The sequence below is a fragment of the Lepidochelys kempii genome, chromosome 27, assembly GCF_965140265.1.
Source record: "Lepidochelys kempii isolate rLepKem1 chromosome 27, rLepKem1.hap2, whole genome shotgun sequence".
NCBI lineage: Eukaryota > Metazoa > Chordata > Testudines > Cheloniidae > Lepidochelys > Lepidochelys kempii.
The window spans coordinates 19,693,077-19,710,087 of record NC_133282.1 but is presented as its reverse complement, the minus strand read 5'-3'; the positions used below and the strand labels follow the sequence as shown (position 1 = coordinate 19,710,087).

The 17,011-nt window shown below is 45.9% G+C and overlaps 1 protein-coding gene across 7 annotated transcripts in view; it reads left to right on the top strand.

Moving 5' to 3' along the window:
* The first annotated feature begins 1,681 nt into the window (after positions 1-1,681).
* Positions 1,682-17,011, top strand: part of MPP3 (MAGUK p55 scaffold protein 3) — a 111,553-nt gene continuing 96,223 nt past the window's right edge. For 4 of the 7 annotated variants that reach the window (XM_073325893.1, XM_073325892.1, XM_073325895.1 and 1 more), the window contains exon 1: positions 1,682-1,911. In XM_073325893.1, coding sequence (XP_073181994.1) covers positions 1,698-1,911 — 214 coding nt within the window. In that variant the 5' untranslated portion in view covers positions 1,682-1,697. The remainder of the gene's footprint in view (positions 1,912-17,011) is intronic. The other 3 variants (XR_012156383.1, XM_073325896.1, XM_073325901.1) reach the window with 1 other exon arrangement.

Below are 17,011 nucleotides of genomic sequence, written 5' to 3'. Positions count from 1 at the left end.
GACGCGGGAGGATATAGCTGGCGGCCAATAGGGCGGCACTCTGGGGAGTTTCAGAGTAGCGGCCCTGTTACTCTGTATTCTGGGCCACAGCTGCAGTCTGCCAAACACCAATAACTCTGAACTGCCAGTGGACATCATCCGGCAGGGCGGGTACAGGGAGCAGCCTCCAACTCCCATAACACACCAGCGCCAGCGAGTCGCTGCAGGCGGGTTTACACGATGTCCGCCCCAAGCGATTCCCAGCGACCCACTCACGGCCCTGACAACTGTGGAGCACGGACCGGAAGTTACGTTACCAGGTAGGTAAAATCTCTAAATTGTTCGACTAGAAATAGTGGCCAGAAGTTGTTTGCGCGGCACTGACTCTAATACTCTCAGGGGAAAGTAACCGGAAGTTATTTGCCACGGTAGCGCTTTAATTGGTCCAATTTGGGATACTGACCGCGAGCTGTTTGTTGCGATAAGCACGTTAATACTGCCCTTCCAGGAACAGTGACCGGAAACCATTTACTGTGGTGCTCTCACTAATACTAACCTACCGGGAACAGTGACCGGAAGCCATTCGCCCTGGTGTGCCCTTAAAGTGTTCAGCCGCGGATAGGTACCGGAAGTCTTTTACTGCAGTGCTCACTTCAATAGTGTCCCACGGGGAAAGTGATCGGAAGTCTTTTGCCCAGGGACGCGTCTAAGAGTATCCTGTCGCACGTATTGACCGGAAGTAATTTATCTGGTTCGTGCTCTAATAATGTTCTACGGAGACCTGTGACCGAAAGTTATTTGCCCCGCTACGTACTCTAAATCTCCCACCAGGAACAGCTCCACAAGTGTTAGCACCGCTACGCGCTCTAACGGCGTGACACCAAGAACAGTTCCTGGACATTGCCATGGTCATTGAGCGGAACAGTGACCGGAAACCATTTACTGCTGTGCTCTCACTAATACTAACCTACCGGGAACAGTGACCGGAAGCCATTCGCGCTGGTGTACCCTTAAAAGTATTCACCCGCGGATAGGTACCGGAAGTCTTTTACTGCGGTGCTCACTTCAATAGTGTCCCACTGGGAAAGTGATCGGAAGTCTTTTGCCCAGGGACGCGCCTAACAGTATCCCGTCGGACGTAGTGACCGGAAGTAATTTATCTGGTTCGTGCTCTAATAATAAAAAGAAAAGGAGTACTTGTGGCACCTTAGAGAACACGGCTGTTACTCTGAAACCTAATAATAAAAAGAAACTGTTCTTGGTGTCACGCCGTTAGAGCACGTAGCGGTGCTAAAACTTGTGGAGCTGTTCCTGGTGGGACATTTAGAGCACGTAGCGGGGCAAAAAATTTTCGGTCACAGTTCTCTGTAGAACAGAGCGCAAATCAGATAAATTACTTCCGGTCACTACGTCCGACGGGATTCTGTTAGACGCATACCTGGGCAAAAGACTTCCGATCACTTTCCCAGTGGGATACTATTGAAGTGAGCACTGCGGTAAAAGACTGCCGGTACCTATCCGCGGGTGAATACTTTTAAGGGCACACCAGGGCGAATGGCTTCTGGTCACTGTTCCCGGTAGGTTAGTATTAGTGAGAGCACCGCAGCAAATGGTTTCCGGTCACTGTTCCTGGGGAAGAAGCGGCGATTCCGTGGGGAGGGCTGGTGGCCTGGAGAATAGGGGCGGGGGTTGGCAGCGGACCTGGGAGGGTTAGGGGAATGGGGGGCGTGGGTCCCTTCTGCAGCCCAGCACTCTGGAGGCTACAACACCCCTGGTGCAGCGCAGTCTCGTTTGGGAGGTGCCTTATGCACAGCAGGGAACCTATTCCAACGCATCCCCTTTACCGTGACGTCAGCATCTCCCCGCCACTGCGCAAGCGCCGCCCTCGGCTCGGACTTTCTCCAGTCTCACCTCGACAACGCCCTGGACATGGTAAGTTCCGGTCAGGCCTCGCAACGGCTGACGGGAGGTGGAGTCAGCGGGGGGGGAAAAAACTACCTTTCCCACAATGCACCGCTTCCGTCCCCCGCCGCCCGGACACCCAGCCAGGTACTCCGTAGCGTAGCGCGGCGTCAACCCAGTTTGTGCACGTCGGGGGGCACCCGCTGTGACATCAGCTGTATGTGCCAGAGGCCTCTCCCACCCACTGAGCTGGGCATTATGCCCCTGGGTTGGACACCCCCTTGGCACAGACCAGACCTCCCCCTCCTGCCACTGAGATGGGGTGCCCAGAATTGCATGCAGTATTCAAGGTGTGGGTGTACCAGAGATTTACCGAGAGCCATTGTGATATATGTGCGGGCTTGGCCCCCTGCTTCTGTGTTGCCACCTCATGTATTGGGATTTCACGTGGGTTCCCTCTCCCTGGTTTGCTGAATTAGGCTCTCTGGTCTCTTGCAACACACCCCAGACAGGTAGGGCCACACTCCACTGCAGACACAGACTGAAGTCAGCTCTGTGTGAGAGGACTGCCCCAGCAGTCACGTGCACACCCCTTTGGGGAGATAAACCCCAAATAATACTATCTTGCGCTGTATAGAAAAATTTGCATGGCACAAGCTCATAAAAATCCACCCTCTTCCTCAATGTCAAAAGAGTTGTGCACTAATTCTTCTCTCCCCCCCCCCCATTATGAATTGCACAAACTGGGTTATATTATAAACAAGAAATAAGTTTATTAACTACAAAAAGTGAATTTTAAGTGAGCATAGAAGATAGCAAGCAGATTACTAAGCACATGAAACAAAGCACTCAAACTCAGTTTGACACACTAGATAGGTAGGATACAAATTAGCAAATTCTCACCCTGAGTGATGAACAGGCAGGCAGATTTTTAAGGCACACGTTGGCTTGGCTTTCCCAGGTTTTCATATATAGTCTAAAGCTCTTAGCCTGGGACCATCACTTCTCACAGTTCAGTTTTTGTTCCTCAGGTGTTTTGCTGTGACCTGGTTCAAACAGTTCCCACTGTATGGAGCTATCTGACCTGGGTTGAACAGTTCTCATTCTGTAGAGCTATCTCTGAGAGGTTTCTATTGCGCACAGTTCCTGGGGTAATCTTTATGATTGTGTGCATTTCTTCAATAAGCCACTAACAGTTTGGTCTCATCCAACGTAGCACATTTGAAATACAGAGACATGGTCAATATTTCTAGCTTCAGATACAAAAATGATACATGTATACACATTGGATAAACACATTCAGAAAATCATAACCTTTCCACTGGTACCTTACATGAGCCATCTTGCATAAAGTATATCTTAGTTATACCATATTCATATCATAACTTTATTTTCATAAAGAATATGGGGTATAACATCACAGTATATTCTGTCTTATCTATCCCTTTCACAATGGTTCCTAACACTGCTGGCTTGTCAGGTGCAGAGAAGGGCAGAAACAGTAATAATTAGGGGTATGGAACAACTTCTTTTGGGGGAGAGATTAAAAAGACTGGGACTGATCTAGTTAGAAGAGACACAACAAGGGGGGGAGATGAGAGGTCTATAAAATCAGGGATAGTGTGTAGAAAGTGATTAAGCAAGTGCCCACAGATTTCTGCCTCCCATTTCGCACAGAGGTTTTCAGATTGAGTGGCATGCCTCCCTAGGAGCTGGCAGATTGGAAGCTGGTGGAAGCCACCTGGCCCCTTGGCTGTCCGTGTTGTGGGAGCCTGGGTGCTGGTTGGCTGCCTGGCAGACCTCCCTGCCCTACTCCTCGAGCCAGCTGCCTCTGTATAGCCAGACGCTCCCCAAGCAGGGTGGGCAACCCAGCTCCGAGCCTCTGCCCTGAAGGATTCTGGTGCTGGCTGGTGACATCCCCTGGAGCTGGCCCCTGCCCATGGAACCTGGCTGCCATGAGATGCTCCCCAAGGTGCCCCCTGCAGTACTCATCCCCCTTGGGTACCTGCCTCTCAGCAGCCTGGTCGCAACCTGGTCACTGCCTGGAGACCTGCCATTGCAGCCAGATCACTCTTTCAGTAAGATATACATGTGATGGATGGCTCTTGTTGAAAGCATCTCATGGTGGTTAGAGGTCAGTCCCCGCTCAGTGCAGAGAGGTATTGGGAAGGGAGCCCAGGCCCACTGATTCCACTGGGCTCTGGCCCACGGGCCTCTGATAGTTACCAAAGGTATGGCACCCAAGAATGTCTGAAGGCTGCCCTCCCTGAACTACTTCCTCCCCCCGATTGTCCAAGTTTTGATGTGTGTAGTAAAAAGGGTAATGAACAAAAAGTACTTATTGCGCCTTCAGTCTGGCTGGGCCTTGGGAGGCTCCTGCAATATTACTGCTCCCTGACTCACTAGCCTCATTCTGTTTCTGAGCTGTGTCTGGCTTCCTTTCTTAGTTCCACCTCCATCTGGAGCATGTTTTGCAGGTGCAGCTGGGCATGTTTGTTTGGGTCCAGAGTTGCTCTCTAACCTCTTCAGTCTTAGTGTGGAGTTTTATATACCCTGTCACAGTGCACACATGTATAGTGTGCATGCACACGCCACACCCCCACCCCACGTGCACTTTAGTCATTCTGGGAGGTGGTGGTTATGGACAGTAAGATTGTCCGCTCAGGCAGCGTGGGACAGTTTGCTGGCAGGTTTTGAAGATGAACGTTTTCATTCTGTAGTCCATAGGGACTCAGTGAAATAAGTGAGAAACAGATGATCATATGCCTATAATGTTAAGCTGGTAGGCTACTGCATTCTTACCCAACTGGAGCTCTTTTTCATAGTTAATTTTTACAACCCTAGGTCCACTGTGTTGTATTCAGCAAGCCTGGAGGTTGTGTTATAGGTCACTATGTTGAGAAAGGAGGTAGAGAATAGAGCACCTCCTCATGATGTGGGTTAACTGTTGTGCTGCACTATTTCTGAAGACTCTCGTCTTCCTGTTTTACAGTTCATAGAATATCAGGGTTGGAAGGGACCTCAGGAGGTCATCTAGTCCAACCCCCTGCTCAAAGCAGGACCAATCCCCAATTAAATCATCCCAGCCAGGGCTTTGTCAAGCCTGACCTTAAAAACTTCTAAGGAAGGAGATTCCACCACCTCCCTAGGTAACGCATTCCAGTGCTTCACCACCCTCCTAGTGAAAAAGTTTTTCCTAATATCCAACCTAAATCTCCCCCACTGCAACTTGAGACCATTACTCCTTGTTCTGTCATCAGCTACTACTGAGAACAGTCCAGAGCCATCCTCTTTGGAACCCCCTTTCAGGTAGTTGAAAGCAGCTATCAAATTCCCCCTCATTCTTCTCTTCTGTAAACTAAACATCCCCAGTTCCCTCAGCCTCTCCTCATAACTCATGTGTTCCAGTCCCCTTATCGTTTTTGTTGCCCTTCGCTGGACTCCTTCCAATTTTTCCACATCCTTCTTGTAGTGTGGGGCCCAAAACTGGACACAGTACTCCAGATGAGGCCTCACCAGTGTCGAATAGAGGGGAACGATCACGTCCCTCGATCTGCTGGCAGTGCCCCTACTTATACATCCCAAAATGCCATTGGCCTCCTTGGCTACAAGGGAACACGGTTGACTCATATCCAGCTTCTCATCCACTGTAACCGCTAGGTCCTTTTCTGCAGAACTGCTGCCTAGCCATTCGGTCCCTAGTCTGTAGCGGTGCAGTGGATTCTTCCGTCCTAAGTGCAGGACTCTGCACTTGTCCTTGTTGAACCTCATCAGATTTCTTTTGGCCCAATCCTCCAATTTGTCTGGGTCCCTCTGTATCCTATCCCTACCCTCCAGCGTATCTACCACTCCTCCCAGTTTAGTGTCATCTGCAAACTTGCTGAGGGTGCAATCCACACCATCCTTCAGATCATTTATGAAGATATTGAACGAAACCGGCCCCAGGACCGACCCTTGGGGCACTCCACTTGATACCGGCTGCCAACTAGACATGGAGCCCGTTGAGCCCGACAATCTAGCCAGCTTTCTATCCACCTTATAGTCCATTCGTCCAGCCCATACTTCTTTAACTTGCTGGCAAGAATACTGTGGGAGACAATGTCAAAAGCTTTGCTAAAGTCAAGGAACAACACGTCCACTGCTTTCTCTTCATCCACAGAACCAGTTTTCTCATCATAGAAGGCAATTAGATTAGTCAGGCATGACTTGCCCTTGGTGAATCCATGCTGACTGTTCCTGATCACTTTCCTCTCCTCTAAGTGCTTCAGAATTGATTCCTTGAGGATCTGCTCCATGATTTTTCCAGGGACTGAGGTGAGGCTGACTGGCCTGTAGTTCCCAGGATCCTCCTCCTTCCCTTTTTTAAAGATGGGCACTACATTAGCCTTTTTCCAGTCGTCCGGGACTTCCCCCGATGGCCATGAGTTTTCAAAGATAATGGCCAATGGCTCTGCAATCACATCCGCCAACTCCTTTAGCACTCTTGGATGCAACGCATCCGGCCCCATGGACTTGTGCACGTCCAGCTTTTCTAAATAGTCCCGAACCACTTCTTTCTCCACAGAGGGCTGGTCACCTCCTCCCCATGCTGTGCTGCCCAGTGCAGTAGTCTGGGAGCTGACCTTGTTCGTGAAGACAGAGGCAAAAAAAGCATTGAGTACATTAGCTTTTTCCACATCCTCTGTCACTAGGTTGCCTCCCTCATTCAGTAAGGGGCCCACACTTTCCTTGACTTTCTTCTTGTTGCTAACATACCTGAAGAAATCCTTCTTGTTACTCTTAACATCTCTTGCTAGCTGCCACTCCAGGTGTGATTTGGCCTTCCTGATTTCACTCCTGCCTACCCGAGCAATATTTTTATACTCATCCCTGGTCATTTGTCCAATCTTCCACTTCTTGTAAGCTTCTTTTTTGTATTTAAGATCAGCAAGGATTTCACTGTTAAGCCAAGCTGGTCGCCTGCCTTATTTACTATTCTTTCATAGAATCATAGAATCATAGAATATCAGGGTTGGAAGGGACCCCAGAAGGTCATCTAGTCCAACCCCCTGCTCAAAGCAGGACCAATTCCCAGTTAAATCATCCCAGCCAGGGCTTTGTCAAGCCTGACCTTAAAAACCTCTAAGGAAGGAGATTCTACCACCTCCCTAGGTAACGCATTCCAGTGTTTCACCACCCTCTTAGTGAAAAAGTTTTTCCTAATATCCAATCTAAACCTCCCCCACTGCAACTTGAGACCATTACTCCTCGTTCTGTCATCTGCTACCATTGAGAACAGTCTAGAGCCATCCTCTTTGGAACCCCCTTTCAGGTAGTTGAAAGCAGCTATCAAATCCCCCCTCATTCTTCTCTTCTGCAGGCTAAACAATCCCAGCTCCCTCAGCCTCTCCTCATAACTCATGTGTTCCAGTCCCCTAATCATTTTTGTTGCCCTTCGCTGGACTCTCTCCAATTTATCCACATCCTTCTTGAAGTGTGGGGCCCAAAACTGGACACAGTACTCCAGATGAGGCCTCACCAATGTCGAATAGAGGGGAACGATCACGTCCCTCGATCTGCTCGCTATGCCCCTACTTATACATCCCAAAATGCCATTGGCCTTCTTGGCAACAAGGGCACACTGCTGACTCATATCCAGCTTCTCGTCCACTGTCACCCCTAGGTCCTTTTCTGCAGAACTGCTGCCTAGCCATTCGGTCCCTAGTCTGTAGCTGTGCATTGGGTTCTTCCGTCCTAAGTGCAGGACCCTGCACTTATCCTTATTGAACCTCATCAGATTTCTACATCTTTCTACACATCGGGATGGTTTGTCCCTGTAACCTCAAGAAGGATTCTTTAAAATACAGCCAGTTGGTGGAAGAGTGTTTGCAAAGTCCAGTTACCATTGCAGTTTATGTTAATACTGAATTGCATAGATGCTAATGAAGTGTCAACTTTGATTTACTGGCAAAAAACTTCATTAACACTTAAGGTGTTAAGGTTGCCCAGAAGTGGCTTGTGCCCTTCCAGAATGTCAAGTTCAGCAAAAATCAAGCCTTGAAAGTCAGGAACTACAGCGTAAATGTTCATACGAATGCAATCTTAACTCTTCCTCCCTTGAGCTGGCAACAGCCACTGAGAATTATCTGCATGCATTCCAACTGCATTCACTCTGTTAGCTGTAGCAGTACTGAATAGTGGAGACATTAGTTGGAACAGCTTGGTAGAGGTTTGATTGTGATATGAGGTGATCTGGGGATTAGTCTGAAGAGCATCTCAGAACTAAATTTTAATATAAGATCTGGGCCTGAGGCGCCTGCCTTCCCCCTCTCTCCTCCCCTGCATATGTTTGATAAAAGGAAAGAAGTGAATGTGTATTCTTGCTAGATCAAATTTGCATAATTTCAGCATTGCGTTCTGTAGGTTGTGTTAGTGGCAGGGCACATGGGCTGTCATGTGCTCTATTCGCTGAGTGACATCCACTATCTGTAAAGGCAGAGTGCAAGCTTGTGTGCTTTGGGCACATTAGGTCATCACTCAAAGAAGGCAAAGTTAAGATTGCATTGTTGTGTATCTTAATGCTGTAGTTTCTGGTATTTAGAGGTTTGAGTTTTGCTGAACTTGGCATTCTGCAAGGGCATCAGATACCATCAAGCAACCTTCATTCTGTGTTAAGAAATTTTTGTCAGTGAATAGTGTATATTTGCAATGAAGTAGCAACTAAAGGTTTTATAAGCTGAAATCTTAATGTAGTTTTTCAGAGAATGAAGTTGCATTACTGTTGTAAGAAGTAGGTGATTGTACTCTGAGTGAAGTGCACATAGTGGCAATCAATATAAACTAGGGCTGTCAAGCGATTAAAAAAATTAATCACAATTAATCGTGCTGTTAAACAATAGAATACCATTTATTTTAAATATTTTTGGACGTTTACTACATTTTCAAATATATTAATTTCAATTACAACACAGCATACAAAGTGTACAGTGTTCACTTTATATTTATTTTTTATTACAAATATTAGCACTGTCAAAACCAAAACAAAAATTTCAGTTCACCTTATATAAGTACTGTAGTGCAATCTCTTTATCATGAAAGTTGATCTTACAAATGTAGAGTTACATACAAAAAGCTGCATTCAAAGTAAAACTTTAGAGCCTACAAGTCCACTCAGTGCTACTCTTGGTAAGCCAATCACTCAAACAAAGAAGGTTGGTTACAATTTGCAGGAGATAATGCTGCCTGCTTCTTGTTTACGTCACCTGAAAGTGAGAACAATCATTCACATGGCACCGTTGTAGCTGGCGCTGCAAGATATTTACGTGCCAGATGCGCTAAAGATTCACATGTCCCTTCATGCTTCAACCACCATTCCAGAAGACATGCTTCCATGCTGATGATGGGTTCTGCTTCATAACGATCCAAAGTAGTGCAGACTGACGCACGTTCATTTTCATCATGAGTCAGATGCCACCAGCAGAAGGCTGGTTTTCTTTTTTGGTGGTTTGGGTTCTGTAGTTTCCGCATCAGAGTGTTGCTCTTTTAAGACTTCTAAAAGCATGTGCCATGCCTCGTCCCTCTCAGAGTTTGGATGGCACTACAGATTCTTAAGCCTTAGGTCGAGTACTATAGCTATTTTTGGAAATCTCACATCGATACCCTCTTTGTGTTTTGTCAAATCTGCTGTGAAAGTGTTCTTGAAACAAACATGGGCTGGGTCATCTTCCAAGACTGTTATAACATGAAATATATGCAGAATGTGGGTAAAACAGAGCATAAGAACATAAGAATGGCCATACTGGGTCAGACCAAAGGTCCATCCAGCCCAGTATCCTGTCTACTGATGGTGGCCAATGCCAGGTGCCCCAGAAGGAGTGAACCTAACAGGTAAGGATCAGGATCTCTCTCCTGCCATCCATCTCCACCCTCTGACAAACAGAGGCTAGGAAAACCATTCCTTACCCATCCTGGCTAATAGCCATTAATCGACTTAGCCTCCATGAATTTATCCAGTTCTCTTTTAAACCCTGTTATAGTCCTAGCCTTTACAACCTCCTCAGGCAAGGAGTGCCACAGGTTGACTGTGTGCTGTGTGAAGAACTTCCTTTTATTTGTTTTAAACCTGCTGCCCATTAATTTCATTTGGTGGCCCCTAGTTCTTATATTATGGGAACAAGTAAATAACTCTTCCTTATTCACTTTCTCCACACCACTCATGATTTTATATACCTCTATCTTATCTCCCCTTAGTCTCCTCTTTTCCAAGCTGAAAAGTCCTAGCCTCTTTAATCTGTCCTCATAGGGTACCCGTTCCAACACCCCTAATCATTTTAGTTGCCCTTTTCTTAACCTTTTCCAATGCCAGTATATCTTTTTTGAGATGAGGGGACCACATCTGTACACAGTATTCAAGATGTGGGCATACCATGGATTTATATAAGGGCAATAAGATATTCTCCATTGTATTCTCTATCCCTTTTTTAATGAGACATACAGCAGGAGACATACGATTCTCCACCTAAGGAGTTCAGTCACAAATTTAACTGACACTTTTTTTTTTAAAAGAGCATCACGAGCATGGAAGCATGTCCTCTGGAATGGTGGCTGAAGCATGAAGGGGTATACGAATGGTTAGCATATCTGACATGTAAATACCTTGCAATGCTGGCTACAAAAGTGCCACGCGAACACCTGTTCTCACTTTCAGGTGACATTGTAAATAAGAAGCAGGCAGCAGTATCTCCCTTCAGTGTAAACAAACTCGTTTGTCTTACCGATTAGCAGAATAAGAAGTAGGGCTGAGTGGACTTGTAGGCTCTAAAGTTTTACACTGTTTTGTTTTTGACGGCAGTTATGTAACCAAAAAATCTGCATTTGTAAGTTACATTTTCACGATAAAGAGATTGCACTACAATACTTGTATGAGGTGAATTGAAAAATACTATTTCTTTTGTTTATCAATTTTACAGTGCATATATTTGTAATCAAAAATAATATAAAGTGAGCACTGTGCACTTTGTATTGTGTTGTAATTGAAATCAATATTGAAAATGTAGAAAAACATCCAAAATATTTAATAAATTTCAATTGGTATTCTAGTATTATAAGTGCAATTAATCACGATTAATTTTTTTTAGTTAATCACATGAGTTAACTGTGCTTAATTGACAGCCCTAATATAAACTAAAGAAGCCAATAAGATAGTTATCCTAAGATATGTAAGGTGCTTCATTGTTCTAACTTAATTCTGGTGAGCCACCTTTGGGATGAGTAGCAGCCCGAGCACTCACCACCATGGCGCCTCCTGCTGGTTGTCCAGGAATTAGCTCGATTCCAGCCTCAGAAAGCCCTCTGCTGGCCAGCATCTCTCCTGCCTCATGTCCCGTATCCCTCCTGGACCCTGGTGCCCCTTACCTTGGGATGCTGCCCCACTGTAGTACCCCCACTCTCTGGGTCTCCCTTCCCAGGTGAATTCCCTCCCCCTATACCTGGGCTTCTGAGATTCTTTTAATCCGCCTCTCCAATCAGAGCATGCTCGGCGGGCCCAGTGTGGAGTTTATAAAAAGAAAAGGAGTACTTGTGGCACCTTAGAGACTAACCAATTTATTTATTTGAGCATAAGCTTTCGTGAGCTACAGCTCACTTCATCGGATGCATCCGATGCCACAAGTACTCCTTTTCTTTTCGCGAATACAGACTAACACGGCTGTTACTCTGAAACCTGTGGAGTTTATATATCTCAGCATACTGACCCAGATCAGTTACAAGTCCAGCAAGATAATGCAAGCTCCAATGACTCATTGGTCAACACTCTCATCAGGGAAGCTGAGCAGAGACCCTCCAGCTCAAGAACAAAGGAATGGAAAGTGGGGCATTTATTGGTGCAGGAAGAAGCTTGGAGTTCTCACCTGGGAACTGAGTATGTAAGGAAGTGAGAGAGAGAGAGAACACCAGAGATGGCCTCCATTGCAGTTTGACTGGCTCATCATGGCACTGGCTTAACTGCTGCCTCTCTTGGCTAACCTAAAGATCTCCTATGCTATGGTCCAGTTGACTAAAACCCAACTGTTTTGAAAACACCACTTGAAGTGTCACTAACTATTGGATGCAGTGCATTAATCCCTGAAAAGTGTACTAGTCTCTGCCAGGAGTCTCTCTCAGCTGGACTCATTGAACAGAGCTCACAGTGTGAAGCAGGAGTGTTGAAGCCCAGAGTTTCAGTTTTTAGACAGTGAGGCCACATGGCCTATCCTGAAGAAAGACTGGGACCCCTTAGGAGTCTGGCACATTGGAGGGGTTCCTCCAAGAGAATGTTCCAAAGCTGTGGCATAGCATCCAAATCCTGTGGATTCTTGATAACCCTCTCGGAAGTTTCTTTCAAAATGAGGGTTGAGACATGCTGGCAGGGAAGTCTGTCTAGGAAATTCACCCTGGTGCTGTCACCCTGTAGATTAAAGAGAGCTATCAAGATGACAACTTACACTAGCAGTAAATTCACACAAAAAATATGAGAGTTTATAGTTACATGAAGATTAGTTGCAAATATGAAAATTAGCTTATTACAGAATATTTATAAATCACCACATGGAGCTGCAGAAAACATAGGAGCTATGTACTGCTTATGTGCTACATCACAGGGAGGGAGGTGAAAACCTCAAGCTACTCCATTGCTGGGTTGTGAGAGCCCTAAAGATAGGGGAATAGGTGATCAACTGTCTCTGCCTGATCCTAACCAGCAAAGGATGGTTCCTCACAGCCACTTAGGGCATCCCAGAAGAGGGGAAGGGAACCAGTTATGGCTCCTTGATTCCATTGTTCCATCCAGATTTGAGCAGCCTGGAGACAGTTCTAACATACACCAGCTGGCTGTTATCCCCAAAGGACCATAAATTAGTTGGGGAATAGCCAGAATGCAGCAAATGCCAACTACTTTCCCCTCCCAGTCTCCAAGATGCCTTTTGCCAACCTAACATGCCCCCTGTGCTAAAGGCTTTAGGAGAAGTGGTGCAGAATCAGATATGCCAGCTTTACACCTGCTGGAGATTCCCAGGTAGTCCCCAGCAGGGTAATTAGGTTCTCTGTTCAGTTGCCAAAGGAGGCAGAGCATCTACCTCAATGTGTAGAGTGTGGCCCTTCTTGACTTTTGAGATGTTTGACCCGGAGGCTGAAGGGGTTGGATATCAATATTGTAAACTATACAGTGTTTTCACAAGTTCTCAGCCCCAGCCCCATTAAAAATTGCAATCCATGTCTTTAAACACAAAAGGAAAACAGCAAATACATTCCTCCCCCACCCCTCTTCTGTCACCTCCAAAATCAAAGCAGCCAGGCTGCAAAAAATAATCTAAAAACCACTCTGTTGCCTACCCCAAGCGTCCCAAACACCACAGTCCTCTCCAACACCTGTTTGGAAAGACTGGCTTTACTGTATGCCTAGAAGTCAATAAATGTGGGCTGTCATATCAGAAGAGGAGTATTTCAAGTTGCAGGGTCTCATAGAAATGGCACTGCTTTCAGTCCATTCCATCTCTTCCCCAATCAGCCCAACATTCTCCTCTCACATGCACACATTTGTTCTCTTTCCCTCTCCTATGAGGCCACGAAGAAAGAGGCTTGGGGCTGCCAGAGCTTGGCAGTTAGCGGAAGCCACTGCAGCATGGGAACTGGGTTGTAGCTGAAAGTACTAGCCATGCCAGAGAGAGGAGCCACCCTGACCCATCTACCACTAGCAAAAAGTGCGCCCCAATTATCAGCTGCATGTAGAAGAATCAAAGAACAGCATTTTATTAAGGAAATCAAATGGGAACTTTTATTAAAACATATACAGTTCTGAACCAGTGAGGTTACAATAATTTGACCAGTTTCTAAATTCTGACACCTCCTCAGCCAAGAACCCGTTTCCAGCCTAAGCACAGGGTAGAGCTACAACATTAGTTTCAACAGTTATCTTTTTTTGTTCCTAGTCCCTTCTAGCCAATAGGAGCACAGCAAACAATCACAGAACTGGAAGGGACCTTGAGAGGTTATCTAGTCCGGTCCCTTGCACTCAAGGCAGGACTAAGTATTATCTAGACCAGGGGCGGGCAGACTTTTTGGCCTGAGGGCTGCATCAGGTTTCGGAAATTGTATGGAGGGCTGGTTAGGGGAGGCTGTGCCCCCCCAAGCAGCCAGGCGTGGCTTGGCCCCTGCCCCCTATCTAGCCCCCCTGCTCTTTGCCCTATCCATCCCAGCGCTCCGTCCCCTGACCGCCCCCAGAACCCCTGACTGCCCCCATCCAACCCCTCCTCTCATTCCTGACTGCCCCCCCCTGGACCCCTGCCCCCCTTCAACCCCCCTGTTCCCTGCCCTCTGACCGCCCTGACCCCTATCCATATCCCCGCCCCCTGACCACCACCCGAAACTCCCCTGCCCTCTATCCAACCCCCCGACTCCCTACCCCCTTACTGTGCTGCCTGGAGCACTGGTAGCTGGTGGCGCTACAGCCATGCCACCCAGAACACCAGGACAGGCAGCCACTGCACAGCACAGAGCACCGGGTCAGGCCGAGCTCTGCAGCTGCACTGCCCCAGGAGCTCGCTGCCCTGCCACCCAGAGCATTGCGCTGGCAGCGCAGCGAGCTGAGGCTGCAGGGGAACAGCAGGGGAGGGGCCACGGGCTAGCCTCCCGGGCCAGGAGCAAAGGGGCTGGGCAGGAGGGTCCTGCCATAGTTTGCCCACCTCTGATCTAGACCATCCCTGGCAGATGTGTGTCCAACCTACTCTTAAAAATCCCCAATGATGGAGATTCCACAACCTCCCTAGGCAATTTATTCCAGTGCTTAATCACTCCGACAGGAAGTTTTTCCTAAAGTCCAACCTAAACCGCTCTTGCTGCAATTTAAGCCCATTGGTTCTTGTCCTGTCCTCAGAGGTTTAGAAGAACAATTTTTCTCCCTCCTCCTTGTAAGAGCCTTTTATATACTTGAAAACTTATTAGACCACTGAATGGTCTGATCCATGAACAACGAACTCACCCCAATTTTTAGTTGCTGGATCAGTGTATTGGATAACATACATTTAAAACCCCACCCGATAAACAATTTAAAAAAAATTACTCTATAATTTTGGTAAAGTTACACTGCTTGAAATTTTCTTTTTTCCTTTTCCCAATGCTTACTTGTGAAATATTGGCTCTAAGGGCTTATTTAGATTAGGAATACTTGCACAGGCGTAACTACAGTACTCCTGTTTTACACTGATGCAAAATCCCCATCAGTTTAACTACATCTGTGTAGTTACACCAGTCCGGGACGGGGGGCATAATACACACAGCACAGAGTCTGTATACTTTTAGAATCTGGTAATAAAGAAGGGGGACTAGGCCGCTGAAACTAATCTGCAGTACAATATCTCAGTCCGATATCCTGCTTATTATTATAATCACAGCATTTATAGAACACATTTTTAAAGCATATTGCAAACATCAATTCATTTAATAGGGCACTAATTATTGTACACAATAAGATAAAGCAAACATAGAATAGTAGCACAGACAGGCTTGTTTGTTCTTCACAATACTAGAGATAAAATTGCAGCAGCGTGGGTTTTACTTATCAAACTAATGACTAGGTGCATGCAGGGCTAGAACTGGAAACTCAAACATAGTTTTTCAAGCCCTTTTGGATGAGTACTGTTACCATAATCCCTTCTGGTTTTAAATGTGTAGGATTTGTGTTCACTCAGGTACTTTACAGACAATTTTAGAGTATATAAAACATCTATTTTCATCACAGGGAAGGGAAAAGAGCTCTAGCTGCTCCATTTTCTGCTGCCTTTCAATATTTACATCTGCCTGAGCTCATTTATAATAAATTCCCATCACCAACAGACAGTTATTCAAGGAAAAGATAATCCGCTCCTCCAGTCATTCTACTTCACCATAAAGAAGCAAAAGGAGGGCACAAGCCTAATTTTTAAAAATATCTTCGGCAGGCAACTTTTAAGCCAGAGAATTTAAATGAGCAATGTGCACTGTGTCCAAGTTAATGTTTTGTGTCTTAATTTTTAGACTTTCCTTATGTTTCTATATTTAAAGAATGTGATTTTTAAACAGGTTTCAGAGTAGCAGCCGTGTTAGTCTGTATTCGCAAAAAGAAAAGGAGTACTTAGAATCATAGAATAACAGAGTTGGAAGGGACCTCTGGAGGTCATCTAGTCCAACCTCCTGCCCAGAGCAGGACCAATCCCAACTAAATCATCCCAGCCAGGACTTTGTCAAGCCTGACCTTAAAAACTTCTAAGGAAGGAGATTCCACCACCTCCCTAGGTAACGCATTCCAGTGTTTCACCACCCTCCTCATGAAAAAGTTTTTCCTAATATCCAACCTAAACCTCCCACACTGCAACTTGAGACCATTACTCCTTGTCCTGTCGTCTGCTATCACTGAGAATAGTCTAGATCCATCCTTTTTGGATCCACCTTTCAGGTAGTTAAAAGCAGCTATCAAATCCCCCCTCATTCTTCTCTTCCGCAGAATAAACAATCCCAGTTCCCTCAGCCTCTCCTCATAACTCATGTGTTCCAGTCCCCTAATCATTTTTGTTGCCCTTCACTGGATTATGCTCAAATAAATTTGTTAGTCTCTAAGGTGCCACAAGTACTCCTTTTCTTTAAACAGCATCAACTAACAGAATTGTAGTTTGACATTTGATTTCTTTTGTAAGCATATGGGGAAAATAAAAAGGAGGACTTGTGCATTTATGTGGCTATGCTCTTGAGTTTTTAAAGAAAATTAAAGACCTATGCCCATGGTAAGGAAGGCTTGGTAAAACTCTTCTTGCCTCTTAAAAGTCATCCAAAAAGACGCAGGTCTTGTGGTGGGTTTTTTTTCCTGATTCTCTCCATTATTAAATCTATTTCAAATTTTGCCCAATCTCTAGTTGCAGTGTATCCCCAGACTGCACAAAATGAGGTCCAAACACCTTTTCTAATTGCCACACAATGCAAGGAAAATGAATACTTGGATGTAATTAATTTTTCAGTTAACACATTGCCTATATCATCATTTTTTCCCCTCCCTCCAATGTACAGTACAGCATTGCAGTTCTAGTATGTGTACAAGCAGTTCAAAAACAGAGACATAGGCTAAGCCATCTATTAACATGTTTCCAGT